Consider the following 27,878-nt stretch of genomic DNA (forward strand, 5'->3'; position numbering starts at 1 on the left):
CATGAACGCAGAATGGTAATAAATGACAGTTAATAAAAGCATATTAGTTGATAATAAACCGATAACAAAATATATAAATAAATAGTTTCAGACATATTCCTTTAAAAATAGTTGAACAAAACTTATGTCTTAGATTTGTTACAAATTGTCCTGCAATGACTGTGGGTGTGTATTGGCGAATCTATTCTACACCGATAATAAAATGTTGACAACTGCACATTGTGAAGAACATTAGGAAAAACATGTTGATTTTAACAATAGTCAAATACATAAAATATAAATAAGCAGAGCTCTCTTGACGGATAGGATACCGGTATTTGTAATTAATCATCACAGTACAATCTTCTCCACAAAGATACAGCACGTTCCAGCCTTCTCAGTTTCTGTCCCCGCTGGGGCTCCTCCCATTTCCCCGGACCATGTGAGTTGTTCCACGGTTTGTTTGGTGTTGGAAGAGCAGCCACCTCACGGATACAGCCAGCTGGAGTTTGAGTTAAGCGAGCAGCAGGCTACAGAGACTCAAGGCTGAGCAGAGCTGTCAGGGGCATCAGCTATGCGCCGAGCTGATTGAAACCGCAGAGACACAGTGAAGAGACGCGTTTAGTAAAACAAGAAAAAAAGATGCCGAAGGAGAAATGTCAGAGGCGGCCAGAGCTGCAGGGATCCAGGCAATGAGAAAGGATAATGCATACAAATGGAAGTTAATTAAACATTTAAGATGGGTTTGTGCTGAAGATTGAAACAAAGTTTTTGCTTTCTCGTGCACCTGCTCACAACCGCGAGAATGTTGTTCCAGTGAAGCTGTGAACGGAAATACCGCACGGTCCTCAGAATAAGAAAGTGGTGCACCGGCCGCAAACAAACTGCAAGCGCATGTAACACGTCTAAACAAAACAGTGCATACTGACGGACATAAACCGCAGATTATAGATGAAGTATGGAAATAACCTATAAATAATACCGGAAACAGATCTGCAGTTTCGGGTGTTTGTTTTTAAACTGGCAACAAAACATTTTTTTTTTTTTAATGGCAAGTAGCTTAAACTTTAATTAATTGTTTTAAGTAAATTGCGAATTTTGATAAATACATCTGACCAAACCTCAGCACGAAATCTCGTTCCTGTGTGCGTTGCTTTCTGTTTATCACTTGGGACATTGTCAAAGCCGTTTAGCCCATGACAGGTGTCATCTGGCTCGCAGGGGACGGTGACAGCTTGACGATGGGCAGGAGTGACGCCGGAGGTAGCAGCATGAGCTCTAGTCGTGAGAGGGTCGAGTCAGTCAAGCGTGTCACTAGACTCCACGGCATCGCCGGCTGTGATGACAGCAACATTCTAGCAAGATCATTCGAGGCGAGCTGTGTGCAGACCGAGGGCGATACAGCCTCGTCAGATACCCAGTCCAGCCCAGCCATGGTGAAGAAACACCAGCATAAACACAACCTGAAACACAGGTACCAAGTACTGGAGACGCTTGGCAAGGGGACGTATGGGAAGGTGAAGAAAGCCGTGGAGAGGGGGACTGGCAAGACCGTGAGTATTGCAGCATCCTATTATCTTCCGCTGGGTTCAGTGGAAGCTGTCTGTCTGTCCGACCGTCACCCAATTTACTTACAGAACCGCTTACGCGAATATGTGGAAACTTAAGAGGATGTCAGTTTCTGTTAAATTGCCTGTCTATATGTCACAGTTATTTTCTCGCTTTTTTTTTCTTTTTTCAAATGAGTAATTTTTCAGTAGTGTTTTTCATTGGTTAAAGGAAATCAGCATTTTGAAAAACAAAACGCACCTAAAAAGAGTGGACTGTACTAACCTTCTGAAACCAGATGCACCAATTCTTTGACAGGCTAGAGGGGTGGGTTTAATTGTTTGGTCTGACAGAAGAGACACTAATTGTATTCATAACACACAGCCTGAAACACTGCATCACCAGTTCTAGCACAATTCCCCTTGGAGGGTAATAGCATGCTGGACTGCCACTCTTTTTGGATAAAGTTCTTACAAGGTTGCCTGCAAAAGTGTGACCATCTTATCTGCCTGGTTTATGAATTTGTATAGGGTCTGGGCTCTGTGATTTTCAGCTAACCTAACAGCTAACTGCTCTTGGCCTTATACACTGCATGATTCATGACATGGTTTAGCTCCTTTTCATAATTGCCTCCCTGGATGTGCTGGCTTTGTAGTGGTGTTTGTTGTTATACCTCCAGTGAAAGTGGCACTGTTTTTATTGTCAATCTGTGTGGCAGCTGTTAAGAGAGTCTCACATTCTCTTTCTGTGTGGTTCCACACACATAAATACATTTGGTCATGCTCTATAATCTAGCAGGTTTCATTTACAGCTGAACAGCTCACACCGAGTGTCAAGTTAGACCCCACCTAGAATACTGTGTGCAGTTTTGGTCACCTCACTACAAAAATACATCATTGCACTCAAGAAGGTACAGAGAAGGGCAACTAGGCTGATCCCAGGACTTAATGAATGACCTACTGTATGAGGACAGGTTAAAATAATTAAATCTCAGCCTAGAAAAAAGAAGGGAAAAAGGACTTAACTAAAGTCTTTAAAATCATAAATGGTATAAATAAAGTTAACCCAAGACCCTACTTCTGACTTAACACAGAGAGAACAAGACAGCATACATTGAAGCTGAGGAAAAGTAAGTCTAGAACAGAAGGTAGGAAGCACTTTTTTACATAGAGTTTTATAAATGCATGGAATAGCCTACCAGACAAAGTAGCAGGATCTAAAACACTGGGAACATTAAAAAAAAAGAAAAGCTAGATTGTATGCTTTTAAATTAGTTCTCCCTAATAGGGGAAAACAGTGTGCTAACAAGGGACGAGTCTTGATGGGCAGAATTGCCTTTTCTCACTCAAACTTTTCTTATGTTGAAAAAAAAAATGAAAATGGTGTACTGTAAATGAGGGAGGACGCTTGTGTTTGGGAAAGTAAACAAACAGCACTGCCACTAAGGTCTGCTTGGAAGACACTGTTAGTAAACAAATACCAGAGAATGACTTTTTATTTATCGAACGGGGCAGGATTGTAACTGGCAGTTTGCGTCTGATAAGGGTTGAGTGTTTTGTGGGTGTTATGTATTTGGAACAGTACAATGCGCTATTCTTGGAAGGGTATGATGCACTGTCGGTTTTTGTTTATTTCCACTTTGTTACCCAACTGAGATACAATGTCTGACTTCTAACAGGGTCATCATTTTATACAGCTGTTTCAGCGGTAGCTGGTTTGAACCCGGGATGCACTGGGTCTCCACCACTTTGCAGACCTGACTACCTTGATGAGAATAAACTGCTTCAGTATTAGTTGTCTGTAAAAGGGCATAGCAGCTAAATACATTCCCATCAGCCGATTACAAATCTCCAATTACCATGAGATAATGGGCTGATTCATTTGATATATTCTGTAATATATTAACATAGTTAGATGACAGCTCTTTAAAAACATATAGGGCAATTTGTGGACCAAAGCAGTGAAAATCCAATATCCATCGGTGTCTTTTTATGTCCAATATCCATCAGAGTCTGTCAAAATATGTAAAAAAAAAAAAAAAAAAAAAAAAAAGGGAAGGTCCTGGTTTAATTATTAAACAACGTATTTAGATTAAGCAATGTATTTAGATTTAACACAATAGATCCCTGTGTGTATTATTTTGTTGTATACTCTACAACATATTTGTTAAATTAGTATTGGCTGACACTTATAAAAGCATTAACAAGGAGGCTTGGGCCCCATGTGTTACTGTTAAGAAACTGTGAAATATTAATGGACCAATACCCCTTAGTTATTAATGAAGTGCACTTAGGAATATGATTTGGCATGGTCTAAGCTGGGCTATGGAGACAGGCATTTCAGCCAAGGAATGCTTCTGTCAATCTGCCAGTTTCTACGTAGAAACCTATTTCAGATACTTCGGCCTGTGCAAGGAACACTTGGAGCAGGTTATTAAGGAAGGATGCCTGATCTAACTACGGCATGGATTTTATACTTTTATTTAGAAGCAAGTAGAATGTTCCCATCTGGTTTATCAGTGCTATTTGTTTAATAATTTATTAATTGAAAATAGTACGTGTTTTTGCATTGAGAGATGCAGGGGAGAGTCACAGTAGTAGTAAACATCTGTTTATACTACCCTTATAAAATAAATCAACCTCACATAGCACACGTGGTTTTAGTGGCACTGGAGGGTGTTGATGATTCAAGTTACTAATTCCGTATTTGGAATGTAGAACTACTAAAAGAAACAATGACAAAGACAAACGTTTTGACTAGCGTTTTGAATGGGCTTCAGAAGTATGTGACATTGGATAGCTGCCAAACTGCTGCATGCGGTTGTGTTGCTTGATGTGGTTAATGGAACATGTTTGAACATTCTTTTACAATTCAGATAAATACTTTTTTTTTTAAGATATTGATTTATTTTTAATTAGCTGGAAAAAGTGAACAAACTAATAATTGCGTTGTGTTACAGAGAGACTATCGCAGGAATAAATGTAAACCCAGCACCAAATTATGTTACAAAACACAGGAGAAGAAACAATGTTGAAGTTTATATCTTTTACAGCACCAACATTGATGTTGAAAATCATCATAATGCTTAGGTGCATAGCCAAAAGTGTACAGTACAAATCACAGGGTGTTATGCTGAAGTTGTCTAATGCACTGGTGGGGCCGCAATTAGAGTACTGTGTACAATTCTGGTCACCACACCACCAAAGGGCATTGTGGTCCTGGAGAGAGTCTTAGACTAACCAGGCTAATCCCTGGCCTTAAATGAGCTATGCAGGCTGGAAGAACTGCGTTTATTTAGCCTAGAACAATGAAGAATTAGAAGGGACTTGATTGAAGTCTTTAAAATCTTAAAATGAGTTGACATACTTAACCCTAACCAACAATAAAGACAAACTAAGAAGAGCTGCTTACTCTAATCAAACTTTACAGAAACCATCACCATGTGTTGTGGAACTTCAGCATATTTTTTGAATTGCAAACTCCCACCTGGATGGTCTTCTAGTATAACAGCCTCAAAAAACTAGAAAATATGCATCAAGTGGAGTAACAGCATGATTGGCGACCCTCGCGTTTTTTGAAACATTTGATCTTCCAAATGTGTAATGATGATCTCAGCAAATATTAGTTCACAGATGGAGGCACAGCATTGCTAGATGTAGTATCAAATGAAGTGTGGCTAGGATCTCGCTTGTGCACCAGAAGGAGCGCCCCTTGACCTCCAACAAGGCCAGGGCATGGAGGACCACTAGAAGACCTTGCAAAGGTGGTGGCTGATGGTCAAAAGACTTTCAGAACATATAGTCATTGATAGATAAAATGGTAGCCGTATCAGTCCAAAGATGATAGACAAAGAGAAGGGAATCTGATGGCACCTAAAGAAGAGACCTTTGAGGTCTTGAAAGCTTGCGATTAATTATTGTTTAGTTAGTCCAATAAAAGGTGTCAGCACATATGGTGAAAGATGGGTTTTGTCTGTATAGAATTCATAAGCCAATAAGGTTAGCGTAGCGGGCAGAACCTCGCCCCTAGAATTACGGAAAGCCTCCAATTAAAGTAGGTTGATAATAGGGGTAATAACCCTTAAATTGTATCTGATCAGGGAAAGTAGGTCAACATATTATTATAACACCTGCTCTCAAATGTCTGTAGTAAAGAGAGAGTGTTGTCATCTCCACTGTGGCCATTGAAAGCAGCCCGTTCTAAAAGTGGAGGTGCTGCTTCACATCACGTTACAGCATAATAAAAACCGGGTAAAACAAAAAAGAAAAAGATGATGGTGGGCCAGGATAATTTATTCAGAGTTTCCAAGGTTCCTGGGAGCAGTTTTGTTTTGGTAACGGTTGGTTAGCTAGTGTAATGATAATACACTTGGCTTTCGCTGGGAAAGCTTCTTGAGTCCTACAAGCTTGTAAGAAATGTTGGGAATGAACAGGCTGTCTCTTACCCCTATTTCCCTCCAGATGTCTTCATCCGCCAGATCATTCTGCACATTTTTATTTGTTTTCATTTATTCTGAACACAGCGACCACTCCCTGTTGCGAGTGAACTTTGTGGCTGTAAACAAGGCCTTTGACACTTTGAAATGCCCTAAAGAGTACCAGCATTCCCACTGCTCTTCTGCAGCTGCAGTCACAGCGCAGCCAAACATCTTGTCTTGTTGTGTAACCAGGATCTTGGAGTGACTGATTCTACCCTTGGAGGAAAAAGTTTGATACTACATTGCAGTTCTGTATCAGAGCACAGTGCTGGGCAAAATCCATACTTTCGTAGTCCTTGAGCTTGCCCAAGGACAATGTTGCTGACTTCAGGACTAACTGTCATTTTTTGGGACTTCTTTTATGTTTTACAACACCTTATATGCACTGTTGGTGACCCAAAACAAGTACATTCATTCTGGTGTTTTTTTTCTGTTTTATAGTATTGATAAAACAGACAGAGGGGTTTTGTAGTGCAGTGGGGGTGTTTTGTCAGTGTATTCCACTGCTGTCAATCAGTCATAAATCCCAGGGTTCTGACCACAGCCATGAATTACGAGCCACAACTGCAAATAACAAGGTTTTTTGTAATGAGCTTAGCATGGGTTACAGTGGCTAACCATATTATATACAGTAAGATCCTAAGATGAAATATGACCCTGTTGGTTTGGGGTTCATTGTTTAGAGGTAGGTTAATTTGGGTTAAAGCTGGTTGAAGGTTAGGGCTAGAGATTGAAAGCTGATGTTATCTTATTGGACAGTATACTAAAAATATTCGTCTGAAGAGTAAAAAAAAATATTTGACAGAAATACAGCTGCTGGGTGAAAATAACTTTACAGTGCTTTAAATGCAGTTAGGGGTTGCAGAATGTCATTAATCCCTCCATAAACACATGCATTTGGAAAGTTACATGTAACGTTTTGATATTTGATACCCTGAGACAGATGTGAATACTCTTTAGATAATAAGGCATGTGTCTGTCACAGCAGGGGCTGGTTTTAAAAGGGTTCATTTAAAAAAAAAGCAAGCACGATGTCTTTGTTTCCATAAAAAGGGACTATACAGAGACAGATTCATTCGAAATATACAGACATGTGTTGATATTTGGCCTTTCTGCCCACGAACCTGCCCCCCATCTCAGCACATGCTTTGTACGTTTTCAGAAAATGACGTTAATTTTGGGACAGCCCCTAAGGTAAGGCAGTCCAAGATTTGTGGTAATCTAGGTCTGCGAAACCAGCTGTAAGACTTGGGAGATATTGTTACATTTTGTAGTGCTTGTGGAATGGGCTGGATTGGCCTGGCTTCATCCACAGAGAGGCACAGTGTGTAGTTTCCCACACCGCGCCCTGCTGAGGGATGAGGGGTTACTTCAGTCTCCCTGCATATCCGCTCCTTAGCTTTTCATTTTACCAAATTGTGTGGTGGTGTGGGGAAGCACCCATTGAGTGCGGATCTAAGACCATCAAAGCTGTGTGAATTGCTAAAACAATGTCCCTCTGCAGCGCCCTGCCCCCAGGACGAAATAAATTGGGGGAAAAAACAGGCTACAAAAAACAAACAAACCACGAGGATTCAATTTTTCATTAAAAGGTGACTCGAAGGATACAATCCACTCCCACGCAGAGCAAAGTTGTGTTGCAACAAGATTACCTCCTGACCTCCTTCCAACAACATCCCATCCAGACAAACATTCCAAAATGCTGGTCTTCAAAAAGATTGAATTCCCGGAGTTACAGCATGCCTCGGATTCTTTCAAACAAAACCCACTTTATTTTTGGAGACTCAATTCAGGCTATAATTGGAGCAGCGACGGGAGATGTAATTCCAGATTCTATTTGGATAGTCTGGCTGCCGGCCAGTATGCCAGACCTGGAGTGCTGGGAGAGAGAGAGAGAGAAAGAAAGAGAGAGAGAGAGAGAGAGAGAGAGAGAGAGAGAGAGAGAGAGAGAGAGAGAGAGAGAGAGAGAGAGAGAGAGAGAGAGAGCGAGAGCAGGAGAGAGAGAGCAGGGGGATGCAGTTTTACACCAGGCATGGCAGGGCTTCAAGAACCAGGAAGAAAGTTGGTTTCAGAAAGAAGTCTATTTCTATCAAATGGCTACATCAACTAAGCACCTAGTTACCATTCTTGCTTTTCCACCTCTCCAGATGTTGCCTTGCAGCAGGCCTTGCATAGAGAGTGTAGCCAAGCCGTCTTACTATTAAAAAAGCAGCCGCGTGGCACTGAGTATAGCATTGACCAGCTTTCACCTGTATACCTGGTCCCCGTCTTACAATTAAAGGTCTAGGTAGTACATTTTTACATTAATCTATTTCCTTTGATCGGTTCACTGTAATAAGTTTTATTAACTTTGAAGCATCACTGAAGCTACAACACAACAAACAGCTGTCTCCTCCATATTTGTCTGCAGGTATTTGAGTTCCTTCATTGCTCTCTTTTACTGGGAAAGGGGTGATCACTAAGCAGCAGGGAAAGCATGGAGGACCACCTTCAGTCTGCTTTATCGTTGTACCTTAGAGGTTTTTTAAAGAAAAGGTGTACTTGACGTATGGAACTACACAATGATAAGGGCATCTGTAGATAGATAGGAAAGGGATTTACAAATAAAACGGGAGGTTAGCAGAAGGGGTTGCAGGTAACACAATTATTGTATTAGCAGCAAATACTCCAGTGTGATAAGAATCTTTTTGGTTATTTGGTTGTCTTTCTGAAAAAAAGTTTCCGTGATTTCATGTTGTTGACCAGGCTGATCTGAATTTCATATTCCAGATTGAAAACTGTGTCAAACATAATGTACTGTAAGTGTCTGGCATTGAGGTAATTGTAATGGGAAACCGTGGACCAAATCCCCAGACAGGGTCAAGATTTCAGTCTGACATGATTCGTCTAAGGAGGACTGGCCCCTTGGTCGGAAGCAGAGGTTAATCCAGCTTGGTTAGGAAAATATTTCAGCGTGGAGCTAGAGTTGAATGTTTCCTCCTTTAGCTTTATTGTTACCATGACCTATCAGGTCTGGACCACTTTCTAAACTGACACAACCAACTACTTTCCTAATGTGCTACTTCTGGTAAGAACTACAGGAATTCGGTAACTACTACTGCTGTATTCTAGGTTAAACTCCAGGTAAACACACCCAAATGTAGCTGCTATAAACAAACATATAGATCCTTTATATCCAATATCATGCAAACTAGGTCTTAGGGGAAAACTAGTGTCCAATGCAAGGACATTTCCACTGTGCCATCTTCATAGAAGATCACCATTCAATTATACAGTGGGGGCCATGAATATATGAATAATTCATCCATTCTTGCCATATTAGTCTACAAAAACGAATTTAAATTCCAAAAAAGAATGACAAATGAGAAGATAGATCTCACTTCAGGAGACTGTAATGTAGGTATTAAAAAACAAGAATATAAGAAAATGTACAAACAAATAGAGGCCATTCGGCCCATCTGTGCTCGTCCAGTTACTTGTAGCTGATTGATCTCAAAACATTGTCAAGGAAGGATCCCAGTGATTCACCATTAGCAACATGACTAGGCAGCCAATTCCATACCCTCACCACTCTCTGTGTAAAGAAGTGTTTCCTACCCCCAAGGAGGACCCAGCAAGCATCACTGAGTGGCATAATAAAACATGTAAACAGATTGTTACATTTTGGACATGATTTTGAAATATACTCTAGTGCTTTGTATGACAAATTTCTGTTAGATATATATATATATATATATATATATATATATATATATATATATACATACACACATGTTGTCTACTCTGTATTGTTTCTGCATTACATCTTAGAAAAGCAGCACTGTCCTGCAGGTTGTGAATGGGTGTGTTTGGCAGCCTTATCAGTTGTGGAAGGGATGGTGCAGCTGTTCCCCGAAACCTGCTGTGACCTCAGCACTTACACAACTCCATCGTGGTTGTTTTCTTTTCCGGAAGTGGCATGTTAATGAGGAAGTGGCTCTGAGACTTGAGTGTTTCACCCTGGGTGGTGATAAGAGAGGCCACGTGCCTCCTGTATTTGAGCAAAGTCCTCCCTCTTCCATCGACACGCTGTCAGACGAGCTGTTTACACTGAAACTGAAAGCCTCCAGCATGAAAAACAAGCACAGTCTTGGGTGTCCTCTGAGTTGCCACTTCCGCCTTGTTCAGGGTGCACTCAGACAGTTCAATTAGAGGACATGCCAATGGACTCCTTTCAACGCAACTGCTTACTGTGGATTGACTGATATGCATTCCTATGTATGATGTTTACTTCATTTTGCAAGGCATATTCGTGCTGTTAAAAAAAAACAAAAAAAAACTTTATAGCTTAAGTTACATATATAACTGAACTGTGGTTTGACTACCTGTGGGATATTTGAAAAACAAGTTGTGTGAAATTAAGATAATATACAGTAAAAATAATAGACCTTACAAAACTGCATTTTTATTCTGTTTTACAGTTAGAGCTACAGTGATTCACTTAGCTTAACCGCCCGTATTTAATTTTGAACCTGCTTCATAGAAAACATTGGAAAAGCAATGAACGATTGATACTACATGGTTCCAGGGCTGCATCCAGTTGGTTCTCGAAGGATCCCAATGAATGAGCAGCACCACAATGTAGTGTAGTGTTTCACACCGTTATTGGTGGTACATAATCTGGCAAACTATCATTGAAAATGGAGCGTGGGTGATCTGAGAGTGAGATAAATACATTTGCATACAGACTAGGACTGAAAGCTGGCACTGAGACATTTCTACTAAGTTTTGTACAAGTTCTCTCATTTAAATCCACGGGTTGCTCTGAGGTTTTCTATTGCTGGCCCTCCCAATCTCTTGAACATCTGTGGAGACTGAGGCAGAAGTGTATCCTTTCTCCACACTCTCAACCCTGCCCTTACAGTTTACCACGTTAATTTTGCACAGTAATTTTGCAGTTTCCTCATGCTTTTCCCAATGTTATAGTATGCATTTACCATAGTTTAGTATGGTTTGCCGTGCTTTGCAATGCTTTCACTGTGCTTTATTACACTTTGCTTTGCTTTTACCATGGTAAATTTGGTAAATTTGACATTACTAGTCTCATTTGGCTAAAACATCAGCGATATAAAAGAGGTGAGATGGGGGGACCTGTTCGTGCCAAACTAAATTCTAAGCACAAGCTCCATCACTACCCCAAGCAGCAATCAGGGCTGTGATAATAACCATGGAGACCTGGCCAGTGAGAACATGAAAGGAAGCAGACCAGTCCATTGTAATTGACTGTATGCTGATAAAGGTGTCAGACACTTTACATGCTTGCTTGCATCCAGGCAAAGGCATTTCCTGGCACCATTTTGCTCTATAAATACACTAGTGTTTTTCTAGGGCAGGCACAGTATAGTGAGTCAAACCAACTTCACAGACCTCAGAACTAGAATATAACCAGAAATAAAACCATCTGTGCAAAGTGCATGGTGCCAAGTACATGGTGCAAAGTGCTTGCAATAGCCTGTTTTATATTTGATTCTCCTGATATCATCTTGCACCGCTGCATGACATGGTTGGGTGGTGCATGCTAAGCTGCTGTACAAATTAATCTTGTCTTGTGCATAAGGTTGTGGGTGCTTTGTGAATGTAAAGGTTTTCACACAGGAAGAGGAGGTGCACAGTTTGGAGAAATACAAGTTAAAGGAATAGTTTGATAAATTTATACAGGGAAGTAATAGGGCATTTTAAATAATATCTATGGAACCTATTCACAGCCCTTTTGAAGTGCTTGTATTGCGAAGTTCTGAAAAGATTACAACAAAATACAATGGTAAAAGCATAGCAAAGTGTGTGTAGCAAAAAGTGCGACCATAGTTAAGTGATGGGCAATTATAGTAAGAAACAATATAAGAGTGCTGGGACAAGTAGTTGAACATTCAAACAAACATTGCTTGTGTTCGGTTGGAGAAATAACCATGTTCGTGTTCATTCCATAGAATGTATAAATAACTATCAGAAAGATGCAAAGGAAACCAATGCATAAATGATGTGTGAAATAAATAACAACTTCTACTGTACAGAGTGTTGATTTCCTTTCTTTAGCAAGTCATCTGATGGTGCACCACTTTGATGTAGTACTCCAGGAATTTTTTTCAGTGTAATATTGTACACATTATACTTCTGTAGCTAATTCAGAGTTAACGGATATTCGAATATTCATTAACATTTTGCAGCAGGTTTTGATCATTAATTTTTTTTGACAATTTGATCCCTGTTTGTCCCAGCACTAGAATATAAAATATAGGGCAACCACGTACAGTATCATCGGCATGGGAAAAACAACCTTCTGGTTCATTTTCTTCTTCTTTGGGACTCACTGTCCTGACAACAGAGGGCTGTGAAATGAAGAAATGAAGAACACTGTAGACAGTTGGCACACCCCTGCAGTTTAACGCCTGGCACTGGCCTGCAATAACAGTGTCGGGTACCAGGCACTTCAGACAAGTTTCCCTTGTTTTTGTGTCATGGGAAGCTGTTTTGTGGTCATTACTGGACCCATATCAGCTGTCAAGCCCCCGCAACAGTGCCACGTGTCACGGGGGGAGAACAATGGTCCGAGTGTCTTCACCCCACGTGGGGTGAATCGAGGGCTCTGTCTCATGAGACAGATGGAGTGTTACATTTTTCTTCCCTGGCATTCATTCCCTACAGTAGCTGCTGAAGGCTTTTTAAACTTGTTTACAAAACTTTAACAGCTGGCATGAATATTTCTGAGCAGAAAATCACTTTTGGCATTTCTTAACGTTGGGATGACGAGACCTGTCTAGCCTACTCTTTGCTTTGTTGAAGTACCCATGACAGCTTTTAACAGGAGCTTGCAGAAATTGTATTCACACCTTTACACTCACATGCTGTACCTGATACATACATAAGGGGTCTTGGTTCACTTCTGAATGGTGAAAGCTTGACTGCACAAAATATTAGTCCTTTAACCACACACTGTAAGATGTGCTGCCAGTTTTGGAATATATAATGTAGATATAACAAACAATATATCAGCTAAAGGTCCCTAAATGCCTGGTAAAAGCATGGTGTGGAGACAGATTTGCATCCTGGATGTGCAAAGTTACCAGTCCTTGCTGGGAATTTGAGAGAGCGAGCATTGCATTGGCTCTGGAACTCCCGCATTTAAGAAGGCAGACAGATAGGGACTGTTTCTCCTTATCTAGCTACAGCGAACCCTACTGGCCAGGCACCTAGTGAGGTCAAGCAGACACCTGCAGGGCTACCACTGACCTCCTAGTGAGGTCAAGCAGACACCGGCAGGGCTACCTCTGACCTCCTAGTGAGGTCAGTTTCTGATTAGGGTGTGATGACTGAAAAAGAGAACAATACAATATATAACTCTGTCATACCTGTACCATTGCTTTGTAAGTGTGTCACCATAAGGCAGATGTTTTTGTCTGTCTTTCGGTCTAGATAAGTCCTAAAATACAGCAATAACTACATTCTTATGCCAGTTTCAAAATGCAATACATATCCTCAGTGTCAGATATACCCCTATGATCTTCAGGCCCCATACCAATCTGTACAGTACAGTACATGTCATTGACCTTGTTCTTCATTTCCAGGTGGCCATTAAATCCATTCGAAAGGACCGGATCACTGATGAGCTTGACAGGGTTCACATTCAGAGGGAGATTGAAATCATGTCGTCACTCAGGCACCCCAACATCATCCGCATTAATGAAGGTAAGAGGGCTTAGGGAGGGGCTTTTACACAGAATATGTTCCATTCAATTCAATTCACTTAGTGCCTGTGTCTCACTAACACATGCGTTGATTTTTACTTCAGCATTAATGTGTGACACCGACTGAAAAGTGGATCGCGGATACACTTAGGCGTCCAGAGCCGAAGGCGATAAAGGTTAACTAAATAAAAACTGAATTTGTACTTTGAACATACAAATATATTTTACAGTTTAGCTGCATGGGCAAACATCTTTGCTTCCAAAAAGGACCATGTACCTTAACTTAATTTAGTGTTACTGGAGATCTTGCTTACAGTTATTGATAAAACATCAGCAATGTTAGGCAAATAGGATGCCAATGCATTTACTGATGGCAATAGCAATACAGACCCATGTCTTTAGAAATAATCTTCAGCATGTTGATACTGTTTATATGTCAGCCTTTTTAAAAAGCAGACAAGTCTAACACCATGGCATCCACACACACCACTCCAGGGCAGGAAAAGAATGTCCAGATTATCACAATACTTGACCTGCTGGCGTGAGATATACAGATAGAGACACACACAGATCTCAGCACCCTTCAGCATTACAGTGCCAAACGTGCACCTCCTGCATTGGAAAAATAGCACGAGATAGGAACTCGCAGCACAACATAGTGCTTCCCTCGCTCAGACAGGAGCAGACACTTAGGACAGTATATTCTCCTAAACAATGTTCTGCTCAAGGTGGACGATGTGGCCTTCTTACAGTACGTGCTACCACTGGCATCAGTGTTATCTGCACAAATGAGCTGTTGGGCCAAGCCATTAAAGAATGACTTTGTGGTTACAGGATGTAGTAAATAGTGTAGGGAATTAGGTATTTATAACCTTCCATAATTGTAATATATTAGTAACATGATACTGGTAGCCAGACACAAACCAGCAATCTTACACTCACCAAGCGAACAGCTTTGCACAGGTCAGGCTCCTCTGCAGATCTGTTCAAAAGCCTCTCATGTACCTCAGCTTAGTTGTAAGGGTCAGCCCTGTACCCATACTAGCAAAACAAGGGTAGTCTATTACACCATGCAGAAGCATTGATGAGCTCTTGGCCAGGGGGTGTACCATAGTAAAAGCATAGACAAGTGGAATAAAGCATAGTGAAAGCATAGGAAAGCATTGCAAATCCCTATGAGAAGGTATGAGAAGTTCATTCTTCAATCCTGCCCAATCAGTCATTGCCAGCTGTGTGTGCAGAAACTTCTCACTGTTCGAGGGCTAGACTGACGTGACCAGAACTTGTTTAATTTAAACAGCAAAACTAATCAAAATATTTGGATTTGCTTTTCTTTTTCTTTTTCCCGGCAGTCTTTGAAAGCAAAGATAAAATCCTCATTGTTATGGAGAATGCCAGCAGGGGGGAGCTGTATGATTACGTTAATGACCGACACAGGATCTCAGAGCCGGAGGCACGCAGCTTCTTCAGACAGCTCACTTCAGCAGTGCACTACTGTCACAAGGTGAGCCGCTGCCTCTCTAAACACCAATTCATTAGATTCATGTCTGTGGAAACATAGTGTGCCTGTGACTGGAGATATAAGCAAATGGATAAACTGGTACTGTAGTCCATTAGACTAATCTATTAAAACTAATCACAAATGTACTGGACACACAGTCCAATAAATCACACACCACAAACAATTTCATGTAAGCCGAAGAGCCGATAGCATAGACACTGACAAGGCCTCAAAAAACAATTTGGTACATTTCTGGGTGCAAAAAACATCTTCCGACTCGCTCTTTGTATATAACACTACGTATTTTCTCCAAGGTTAGAGGATGTGTGCAGCCGAGAAAGATTTAACTATTACCAAGCCTTGTTTAATTGTTACAAATATTTAAAGTTAGTTACAGATCTAAGTAACATTCAAATGAAATTACTCTTCCTATATTTTTTTCTTGTCCCATCTGTTGTTGGTAGTATCACCTGCTTTACCAAATGTACTTAAATGTTTCTATGGGCACGGCCATGCACTTGACCGAGACTTCAATGCTTCATTCTTGCATGATGGATTTCAGTGGTATCAGCAGACTAGAACAGGGACAGTCTGAGCAGTTGGGAAGGAGATAGCTACCATTATAACATTATCACAGTCTAGCAGCCACAGATGGGGCCTCGTTGCTCATTGTTCAGTTCAGAGGTGAGCTTGCAATCTGGGGCCGTCGTCATTAGTCAAAGAAAGGGATTATTTCAATTAAGCGGCTCATCCACGAGAAACTGTCAAATTAATTTAATTAATCCGAGATTTAGGATCAAGTGTCAGAAAGCTTGTCCATCACAGCGCTGCAGCTCTCATTTACCCTTGAGCTTACATACTGTACTGGTTTTGGACACTAGAAACAGGGTTTTTATTTCACCTATCCTCCAAATACTATGTTTGTTTTAATATATATTTTTATTAACATACATTTTGCTTTCTCTACACATTTAACTTGACACAGTTTACATGCCATTTAAAAAACATATCTAGAGAACAGCTTGTCCGACTGAGATGAAACAAGTTACAGAGTGTATTAGAATCTGGGGATCGGTCTTAGTACTTTGTCTGTTTGTCTGTCCGTTGGTATGTATGTCACACTAATACAATATATATATATTTTTAAGTGGCACATACAATAATGTTCATCCATTTAAATTTTTTATGTTAATCAGTACAAATAAATGTTGCTTGCATTTTCTGAGCAAAAAATACAGCACTGTATATCAATGTCAATGACAAAGCCAACAGGGACACTGAAATAACAGAACTAAAAGTGAAATGGTTTAAATGCATGTAGTCGTTCAAACCTAGCCCATGCAGTGCTCTAAACAGCTTACCTTAATACTGGAAGTCAATAACATCAGCCAGCTGTGTAAGAGATCTCCTTGAGATTAAATATAGTCACGTTTAAAAAAATTAAAATAATAAATTATACAATAAATAATACACAATGAAAACAGCTAACAGAACATAAACAGTATTTTAAAAAGGCTATTTATTAAGTATACTTTAAATGCATATATTAAAGAGATTTTGAATTTAATAAACTATCTTATATCTTTTCTTTTGTTTCAACTCCAAACTTTTTGTTTTTGTTTTTTCTCGATAATTCAGAGCTCTCCAGGGCACCAATATGTTTTGTTAGATTAACCCCAGGTCAGTCATTTTGAAATACAAATAAATAACATCACTTTGAGTTTGAGCATGCAAAAAGTATGTTACATAAGATCAGTCGCACAGCTGCACACAGTACAAATAATCCCAGAGACAGCATTGAAGAAACCACTCCCAGCTTTGTAATGAGGCAATTCCCAATGAGACTCGAGGGAAAGAAAAAAAATAAACATTTTCAAAAATCTATGGGAAACTACACACCTTTAAACACTGTCCAGATTACGTTACTAAGCAGGCAACAAAACAGCTGTAAATACGCCACTAAATTGTGTAGGCTTCGATGGATCCCTTGGCTTTGATCACTACCTGGCACCAAAGTTATATGTTCTTAAATATTCTGTCCAGTTCATAATGTCATATCCAAACCAGAATCTCCTTGAGCTTTATCTTCCTGATAGGCACCCTAGTGTTCTTCTGGAAAAGGCACAACCGTGTGTTGTGCAGGGACGGTCATGAAGTCAGGGAGTGCATGGTCACGTCTTGGCAGATGCAAGTTGCTGATCTTGGTTGGCGCTACTGTGGGTTGGCAGGGGTCGGCAAATGGTGCCTGGTGAGCTTGAGAGGACACGTGGAGTGCTGGCCTTTGTCCTCTAGTCTGCTGTCAAGCCCCTGGATACCCTCTGACCTTCAATTCTGAGATGTTTGGGGGAAATTATGTGGTTAGGGAACATTATTATGGATAAAGAATGGGGGTAAAATTATTTGACACAAAAAATAAGAACAGGGTAATATTCATGACACCACCCTCAATCAGCTACTGGGAACCGGACAAGCTTAGATGGACCGAAAATTGTGTGTATTTTCTTATGTTTTTATGTACTTAAAGCATGTTCTCTACCAGCCTAATTTAAGGTTCTGTAGCGGCCTGGTCCTTGACCTGTCCAGGTAAAGTGCCATCCCTATCAGCTTGTTGGTGAAATAGTGTCACTTTATCTCCAAAGAATGGAGTCGTTCACAGGGACCTGAAACTGGAGAACATTCTTCTCGATCAAGACTACAACGTTAAGGTAAAAGAATTATCATAATAATATTCACATCGCAAAATTCATATATTGCAAAATCATAGCCTGCACAAATATTGTATCATATAACTAGTCTAAATGTTTGGGATTCACTTTTTTCCAGGAGCAGACTACTATGTTTTCTGGTTCATATTTTGTGATGTCTAGAATCGCATCTGTACCTTAGGAACCTGGTTCAAATATTGGCTTTGGAATTTGTAGTTCTTTTGAAATTAAGCATGTAAGCTATCCTGATTTTGGGTTGGAATGTCCTACTTACAAATGGCAGTGAGTCAAGACCCCATTTGAGAATAAGCATAACTAGATAATAATAATACGTGTACTTGGCATGACCAATAAAACAACACGCTCAGATAAATAGGGTCACTTCTCTAATCACAGCAGAGGCAAAAAGGGTTTGTTCTGAAAACATCTGTAGTTGAGCTTCCACAGCTCCTGCCCATGATCGCAACCCTTGCATTCAGGACTCAGGGCAAAATGGCACGCTTCAGAAATTCATTCAGATTCAAGACAAATTGTCTGCAAAAAATAGCACAAGCAGTTCTAAAAATATAACGTCTGATCTTAAAAAAAAGTGCCTCTGGGCCATTCATTTCCTTTTATGGAAGGTGTATCAGATTTTGTGCACCCTTGGAAAAATGCAAGGAATGTTAAGGATTCAGTATTCTTACCTACATCTATTTTAAAGATCAAACAAGCTTCTTCCCATGTATAACAAGCTGTAATCCCGGGATAATAAAAACACTTGGCATTAAAATTCCTCAAGGTATTATTAGACGTATTGCAGCTCTTCTGTGTGCGATTGAGTGTGTGTGTAGTTTGCTCAGCTCAGGAAATATTTGATAGTGCTGATGATAGTCTCCTAAGGTCTTTTCATATTTAACAGGAGCTGAGTTCCCTAGGGGTATAATGTGGGTAAGTGTTTGGGTAGTTAGAAATGAGTTTATACTATAACCACTCTTCTCAGTTTTGTTAATGTTATCTCTTCCCCCCACCATGTCCTGTGTTATCGAGTGTGTGCCTCAGTTTATTGCCTGGAGTTTAATTCAGCAGCTGATTCTTAGATGCCAAAATTACAATTGAAAAGTTGCTGCAGTTTTAAAAGATGGGTTCTTACAATATTGATGTATTTATTTATCTAAAATGTCCAGTCCAGGATAGACCTGTAAGATGGAACATCTCATTACAAGGGTGTCCCAGAGGACTACAGGCAGGTTAAAATTCACATTAATTTATTCACACAATAAACATGCTAAAATCATATGCCATGAGCTGAAGTTAAAAACAATTACAGGATTTTTTTTTTTTTTTTTAAGTGCTGCAATAACAGATCCTTAAAAACAGGGAGAGTAACACTTGCCCTTATTTCAGCAGGAAGGTTATTCCAGCTTGATGCAGCAAAATAAACAAAGGAACGCTTTCCTCTGGACTGGATGTAGAAGTTCCAGCTAGTCGTTGAACGTAATGAATAATTATTAGAACAGCATTGTAACAGACTGGTCCGATAGGCTGGCATTTGATTCTGTATCCACTTAAAGATAGTTTTGCACCAATGAAAGTTTCTACGTGAATTTAAACTAAGCAATCTAGTCTCTCATATACAGTATAACACAATGGTGTGTCACAGAATCACACTGCAGTATAAATCTGCAAAGTCTGTTAAAAAGAGTGCAGAGCAGTTCCAGTAGAAAACTGATAAACAACATCAGTGGGCTCCAAACGAATAGCTTCTCGTTTCCTGATTTATAATTCTTATTTATATAACGGTATTTAAGCAGTATCTATCTAGTGAGATTAGAGATAGCACCGAATATTCAACTAGTAACGTTCATTTGGGAGTTGATTTATCGCAGCAGCAGAGCAGCATTTTACAACCAGCAAAACTACAAAAAGTTTTTGTGTGTTTAAAGTATATACTAATAACAAACTAGCACTGTCACTATTTTCTTTGTAATCAGCTGTTTGAATTGAAACAGATTGTGAAGCGTGTGGTTTCAGATGTATGGAATAAGCGAGTAGCATATACAGGAATTACATTTTAGAACATTAATAAATAGTTTTAAAGGATTTCATGCAGTTTTAAAAACAGAGCGCACAAACAGCGCTATAAAACAGTTCGGTCACACACAGAGCACACACACAGGGTTAATACACAGTATTCCCAAACTCTCCAACAGAGCAGAATGTAGAATAATACAATGCACTTTTCTAAGCACTTCTGCTTTAGGGTGTCTGCAGTCTGTAACCAAGCAGTAAATGATTTATTAGCAAGTTGTAAACTCATGGCAATTAATATACTATACCAGTACCGGTTTCTAAGAAGTAATGAACTACTGAACAGCTGGTTACTGCTAGTCACTGCTTTATTTTACTATGTGCTATAAAAGTCGGTAGTACTACTAATTTAGTAGTACATTTTGAAAGTATGCTTGTAAAGGGTCTGCATGTATTGCAAATGGCACCAGGTGGCTGACATTTTCTTTCCCCTTCCTTGTTTTATTGTACAATTTGTAATTTAGTTTTTACACTATAGCTGTATAACAATCCGATACATGCCTCTTTAAGTGAGATTGGTGGAAAGTGTGTAACCGCCAGTGCAAGGACCTGACCACTAGCCTGTCTTGCTTTCTTTTTAGCTGGCAGACTTTGGCCTGTCAACCCAGTTCAAGAAGGAGCAGGTCCTGCAGACTTACTGTGGGAGTCCCCTCTACGCCTCGCCAGAGATCGTCAATGGACTGCCATACCGGGGGCCTGAGGTGAGTCTCGAGAGATGACAGATCTCTCATTGGCTATCTGTTCAAAAAGTGAGGATACCCTCAATCCACCAGCCGATCCTTATTTCATGTACTGTCCACACACTTCCAGTATTTAACATTTAATCGGCATTGCTGTGGCATGTTGCAAGATAATAATGGAAGTCACGAGTTGAATATTCTTTGAATGAGGCAATGTCATTATTACTATTATAGTACAGCTTAGTTATAGTGTAATAGTTATTTATTACATCTGTCTATAAGTGTCTATATGTTCTGTGATACATTACTTTGCAAACTGCTTCACATATTTTAGAGTAACAGCACAGGAATTCTGTGCGGCTGAAAAAATAAACAAGGAATGCGCACCAAACTCAGGAATGAGGGAGAAAAGCAAACAGAATAACGTGTTGTGTTAAGAGCCCCCCTGTCTTGCCTGTAATAATGTTTAGAAATATTGCTGAGCCTGTGCATTGAGATAATGACTTTGAAAGTGGCCAGAGACAGCAGAGGGGAATGATCTATCTGGACTATTAAAGCAAAAGGAGACGACAGGAGCAGCCAGAGACCATTCACTGTGCAATATGCAACACGGGAGCTGCGATTGAAACACCTCTTAATATACTGAAGTGGTTTTGAGCAGTTTCTGTATGTTGTATATGTGTCCATCATAAAAATATTGTAACATATGGAAAGCAAGGACTGCTGTATATCCTGATGCTTTTTTTCAATTTTCACCTTTCTACCACTTAAAGAAATCCAGCCACAACACATACATACATTTCAGTCTCTATTACTCTGCCACCAGCAAGGTTCTCATAACCAGCTGTAATTGTGGAAAACAGCATATTTTGATTGCTAACAAGTGGTTGTGGTAGTGTATTGGGTATTTAATGACCCCTCACTATATCTGCCCCTATAATAAAACGAGGGCGGATTGCATTAACCAGTTTTTAATGTGTGAAAGCAATGTCGAAGCTGAATAATAAATATAAAAAATATCTTTAGGGTTGAAAAAGTCTTTCCAGGGCTGGTTATAAGCAGACTTGATAACAATACATCAGATTGTGTTTGGATCATACAGTAACCATAATTGTAACCCTGCTAACAATATGTATGGTGAAGCAGGCATGTAGTAAAGCATGGGAAAACACATCAGATACAGTATGTGCAAGGAGAAAACATGGTAAACTTCAAAATGATGCTTTACCATAGCAAACCTCTTCTCGGATAGGTACAAATGTCAGCGATTTAAAGCTAAACGGTTTAAATTCTTACATTTAAAAACAAAAAAAATATGGGCTAATGTATTTAAATCTGTTTTCATAAATTATTTATATCTAATTATGTGTAACCTGAGCTCAAGTGGAAGTGAATTGAGCCAAGAGAAAGCCTGTAATCTCCTTCGCTGTGGGAGGCATTAGCAGCTTTTATTTCTGCGTCTAAGCCCTGGCAGTGGGGGTCCTGTTTGCTTCAGGGTGCAGTAACCCTCCAAGCTAATGTGATTTCATTCCATTTTCTGCAGAACTAACAAACCCAATGGACATCAGTCTGAAACCTTCTTTTTAAACAAATAAGTCATTTATTTATTTATTTTTCTTTATGAAATGGGCCTTTCATGTCTGGCCGACAGGCTTTTAGAGGATTTGCAATGGTATTCTCTGTCTTTTGTAGATAAAAAAAAAGATGTTTTAATTCAAAGATGCCAGCCTATTGATGTTTTAATTCAAAGATGCCTGCCTATGTTTTAAACACATACAAACACCCCTCCCTTAGACCGCTTCTTTGATGTTGCAGGTTTCAACTTTAAATGTAATGTTCTATGACAACCAACAAATAATTAGCAATCATTGCTTTTGACAGCTGCACTTAGAAGAGCACAGAATCAGTTTCTTATGGATGGCTGTTGAACTAATCAGAGGGATAGATTTAATGTGGAGTGGAGTTTCACAAATACATACATTTATTATTATGGAAAATCTGTAAAAGAGATCCAAGCCGACCTTGCGTTAGCTCCACTATACAGATACACAATACCTTCATTGACTAACAAAGCACTCAAATCTCAGAGACTATGAGAGAACAACATCGAGAGATACTGGAACATTTAGGAAAGTAGCTTAGTGGTTATTGTTCTGGAACAGGGGCCAGGAGACCATCGTTTATATATTCTTAGCAACGCTGATTATGTCGAATCTTAGTTTGAGAGTTGAGTTCTTCCAGGATGCCTGTCATGGGGCACCTGTTTGGGAACCCTTATTCTGAAAGTTTAACATGCCCATGGAAAAGGGTTCAAGACACAAAGTCAGAGAGGGAAAGGCATAGAAGAAAGAAATGTGCTGTGTTAAAATACAGCATTTATCACAAACAAGCAATAGATCCATCCAATAGAGCAATAGAAGTTTGTTTAGTTAAGGTGCTGTGCTCTGTGTTTTATTGCAGCACACATTTCCCATTGTTGTTTGCAGGTGGACTGCTGGGCTCTAGGTGTCTTACTTTATGCCCTTGTGTATGGAAGCATGCCATTCGACAACGCTAACTACAAGACCCTGACAGAACAGATCAGCCGTGGCGAGTACAGGAAACCCCATCAGTCGTCAGGTAACAATCCACGACACTAGTGTGTCAGTTTCATTTCAGGGAGATTTTTCCAGGTTTCTTTCCGAACTTGCAAATGGCATGGAAAATGACTAGAGAAAAGCAAAATTTCTAAATTAAAATATAATGACATGGATTGGATAAAACAGTGAAACACCTGCCTTAACACTGTGACGAGGGTTAATGGGCACAGTGGGAAACCAGGAGGATTCCAGCCTGTGTGGTGTTAAAATCTTTTTTGAGGGATACGTGACCATTCTTTAATTGCCATTTTTAATTCCTTTAGGAAAGTTGGGGGTGGAAATTTGCAAAGTCTTTTCTCCAGAATGGCCCATCACTTTTGAGACCGTTCTTCTTTTAAGTACAAATATTACACAGAGCTTTGTCTAAAACACAATCTAGGTGGTTATTTAAGCATACACCTTATATTTTATTTATTTCAAAGCCTTCGTACTTCTTTCTTCATGCAATATCATCTTAACTGGAACAGACAGGTTTGCTTTGCTTTCAGAGCAAGCTCAAAGCAGCTCTCCATCACATCACGCTTTATAGGCTGGAGTGAATGGGCCCTCAGTCTTCGTTTTAGCAGAAGCTTAAAAAAAGTTTATTGACGTATACTGTGTTTAAAGCATAGCAAAGTATAGTAAAGCAGAGTAACAGCACAGTGAAATTATAATAAAGCACATGTAAGCATGGGAAATCACAGATATGCATGGTAAAGCAAGCATGGTGATTTTATAAAGTAGCTATTTGGATAGTGGTGCAAAAAAGAAACTTTAACCCAGGACAGAGGTACCTTACACCTTACACAAATGGTGTTAATTCATATTCACTGTAGATAAACTGTGTTTTTTTGTGATTAACAGATGCTTGTGGGCTGATCGACTGGATGCTAACAGTTAGCACAGAGGATCGAGCGACTGTAGAAGATATTGCAAACCACTGGTGGGTAAACTGGGGCTACGATAAGTCAGTGTGTGACTGTGTCTCTGGGCAGGACTGTCCCTCTCCATTACTGGCACGGTACATCGACTGGCAGAACCGACCCATTGCGCAAGAGCCCAATAGCGCACCAGATCTTCAGCTTTATTTTAGCTTCCCTCTGCTTCACACGTCCAAGGGTGAGCAGGCAACTTGCTTGAAGAAGTCCAAAAAGGAGAATGACATAACTCAACCTCAACAAAGAACCTTCAGCAGAACATCGGACAAGAAGCCAAAAGGGATCCTGAAAACCAGGAGCAGCTTTGATTCTGCATGCCTTCCTTACACAGTCTCTCAGTTATGCACCCCCGAGAATCAGGACAAGCACCTCCCAGCTGCAGGCTCCGGCAGCCCAAAGGCTCTCCCTAACCATGATAAGACACCAGTGTCATCCAAAATGCCAAAGAAAGGGATCCTCAAGAAGCGCTACCAAAGGGAGTCAGGGTATTCTTCGTCTCCAGAGCGGAGCGGTTCCCTGGACAGCTCAGGCAAGAGTGAAGCGAAGCAGCCTGGGGAGGAATCCCAGCCAACAGGAGACGTAGTGCTGCGGAGAAAGGGGATCCTCAAACGCAATGGCAAGTTTTCTGCCAGTATAGATCTGCCCGATGACATCTCAGTGCTCAAGCTCTCCGAGTCCCTGAAACACTTGATCCTGTCCAGCGGGTGCAGCAGGCAGCAGCAGCAAGCTCAGGCTCATAGCCGGCCGCCCAGCGTCATCAGTGACGACAGCCTGCTCTCCAGCGACTCCTTCGACCTCCTGGACTTGGCTGCAGCTGAAAACAAGAGGCGCCTCTTTGCCCAGAGCAGCAAGAACAGCCTTTGCAGCTCTGAGGAAGAGCAGGAGGACTCAGAGGCAAGAGGGAAGGTGAAGGAGGGGAGAGAAGAAATTACACTGGAGGAGAGAAAGGAGGTCTACTGCCAAGCTCAGAAGATATGTGAACACTTATAGCACTGGATTCTAACCTGGCTCAGTTTACCTGATTGGAGGGAATGTTGTTCCCAGCATAATGGAACGGTACACTCTAGACCCTATTCTGAAGCATGGAGAAGTACTTCCTTGCTAGTTTTATATCATTAACATAATTTTATTCCTCTCTGAAAATATGCACTGCCTTCAAAATAGGGCACTTTGTTATGTACAATATTGTAAGCCACAGATCTACAAGCTTTCAGTTTTAGTTCCCTTGTTATGCCAGGACAACACTGAAAACATCCATGCAATTGCCAAGAGACAGCCGGTAGAGATAGTTGGCGCCAGCTAAGATGGTGAATTCAAAGTAAAATCAATCTGCATGTCTCCTGTAGTTGCTACTCTAAGGATCTGTCTTAGTAAAAACTTCCCTCAAGAGTTCACTGTCTGGAATAGCCTATGTATACTGGAGCTGGTTTCAGGTTACTGCTCATAGAAGCCATATGGAAACTAGGCGTAGCACTTATTTATTTTTACAGCTAACTGCTTGTACCCAGTCTTACAGCTGGGGTGGAACTGAGACGCAAGGAGAACAGCAGCCTCACACAGCATCCTCTTTGCTAAAGTTCGTGACGTGCAGCCACTACATAGAAAGCTGCGAAATTCATGCAACATTGTTTAGGAGCACCGCTTTGAACTCAGGGGCATGGAATTCACATCCACACATGTACTGTATGCAGCATTGTAAATAATTATGGAAACACCCAGACAAACAACATTCCAGATTCCTATTCAAATAATGCAGTAGAAGCATTTTTAGGGTAATTGGTCTGTTAACTATTTACTATTTATTACACTGCCACCATACCTAACTTCTAGGTTTTCCTAACATTGAAGCATTTCTGAAGGTGCAACACTGTAGACCAGCCCCCTCCTCTGTGTTGTTCTGCAGGTATCGGAGTCCCTCAATTTGTTCCTTTACAATTAAAATGGTAGTGGAGCTATTAAGGGCAGAAAAAAACTTAGCCCCCTCTTCAAACACAAAGGAACTTAATAAGTATGGAAAAAAGCCTGAGATGTTTTAATTGTGAAATTGTGTTCTAAATATTTTGAATTTGAAATAAATCTTTAACATCTATGGATGTCTTAAAATGGTTTTGCTCCATCTCAGTAGTTCATTTTGTTGTCCATGCCTGTGTTCTAAGCCGTGCTTCATTATACACATCTCTGCACACGCAGAAGAAGGATGAAGACAAGTGACATGCCGGTTAGGGGATTGCAGGACAGTTTACCGAGTTTACTAAGCAACTGCTGAAGTGTAATGTTTGCACCATTTTTCTACTAAAAGAAAATTGTCACAAAAGCTGTAAAAAGGAAGGAAGCCATGAACAGTGCCTGAAAAACATTTTAAAGATATATATATATATATATATATATATATATATATATATATATATATATATATATATATATTACCAATTGCTAGTTTTGTTTTAGCTTGCCAAAGCTATTGCGAACCCTTCCAAGCAAGTTGCTAAAATGTAACACATTGCAAAACATCTCCTTTTAGTCTTTTTGTGTATTTTTCATTTTTGTGCACGTTTTTGCAGTAAGAGGCCAATGATTGTTTTCAATGCATTGTGCGGAATGGACAGTTTTATAACTCAGAGCAATTTGAGAGATTTTAACAATAAACCAAAAACCTTTAGACCAAGGTTCGAGTGGCATGCAAATAAATCTAATAATGGCAACATAATTACTGTCATTATGTATCTATGTGTATTTAGTTCTATGGAAACCAAAATATTGTGTTTTTTGTATGTTCCAGGTATTTGTTATTTTATAAATAATAATGTATTCAATAAAAATATATGCCTGTAATATATTGCCTGTATTGCATGTATATAAGGAGTAATCAAAGTCAGAGTACCTTATTCATGAAATTGGAAACAGTGTTTTGTACCATTCAGGAAGATTTAAAACCATGTGTATCAAAAGATTTAAAGGCATGAGCCAAGAGTAGGAATTCTTTTTTCAGATCTACATTTCACGTCCTAATGAACATGCAAACACTCAAATATTGCCTTGAGAACATATTGTGAGTTTAACGGTTTAGTGTTTTGTGTATACACTAAAGCTTGTCAGTACTGTAATAACTAAATGTTTACAGACGTAGGTCTGCCCTATTAAGTATATTGAGCAATGTTTCCACAAGTTATTTCTCAGCATGGAAAATAGTTTGAGCTCTGTTTCCTAATTTATGACTTGGCTATAAGTGGAGCAATACGTTTAAAAATAATTTAAACACTTTCATAATTCATTTTAAATGTTTATATAAACAGGAATGCATTAAAATAGTTGCTTAGGAATTTAAATAAAAAAAAATATTTAAAAGGCCATCATTATTCATAAAAACAGCAGGACATATCTGTTACATTGTTTTTCTGAGAATAAAATGTATTATATGAAGGATTTCTGCTGTTCTTTTTACGAACCCTTACATTACTGGTCTGCTACAATAGCATAGAAACTGGGACCTACTGTACCTATCCTTGATACCTTTACATGTCAGCCAGAGTTCAGAATGTTGTTTTTGTTTTTTTCAAAAGCAGGTAATGAACAATGTGTGGTGTTATTTTTGGAACATACATACTTCTAATATTATCCAGGAACTTGTGGCAGGCGTGCCA

The 27,878-nt window shown here is 39.8% G+C and overlaps 1 protein-coding gene across 1 annotated transcript; it reads left to right on the top strand.

The window, feature by feature from the left end:
* The first annotated feature begins 375 nt into the window (after positions 1–375).
* Positions 376–27,658, top strand: LOC117414198 (NUAK family SNF1-like kinase 1). The gene is made up of 7 exons (XM_034023996.3): positions 376–1,532; positions 13,606–13,726; positions 15,078–15,229; positions 17,866–17,931; positions 20,583–20,702; positions 23,168–23,300; positions 24,164–27,658. Exons 1-7 carry the CDS (start codon positions 1,176–1,178, stop codon positions 25,225–25,227), a joined length of 2,013 nt encoding a protein of 670 aa, XP_033879887.3. The 5' UTR covers positions 376–1,175; the 3' UTR covers positions 25,228–27,658.
* Positions 27,659–27,878: the final 220 nt, after the last annotated feature.

This window comes from Acipenser ruthenus, chromosome 25, assembly GCF_902713425.1.
Source record: "Acipenser ruthenus chromosome 25, fAciRut3.2 maternal haplotype, whole genome shotgun sequence".
Lineage (NCBI taxonomy): Eukaryota > Metazoa > Chordata > Actinopteri > Acipenseriformes > Acipenseridae > Acipenser > Acipenser ruthenus.

What these genes read in the sequence shown, in the direction of transcription:
- LOC117414198 (XM_034023996.3), top strand. Translation starts at nt 1,176, where the DNA reads ATGACAGGTGTCATCTGGCTCGCAGGGGACGGTGACAGCTTGACGATG. An exon ending in CAGTGCACTACTGTCACAAG is followed by an intron (nt 15,230 to 17,865) that starts GTGAGCCGCTGC and finishes TTATCTCCAAAG; the next exon opens with AATGGAGTCGTTCACAGGGA. An exon ending in TGCCATACCGGGGGCCTGAG is followed by an intron (nt 20,703 to 23,167) that starts GTGAGTCTCGAG and finishes TGTTGTTTGCAG; the next exon opens with GTGGACTGCTGGGCTCTAGG.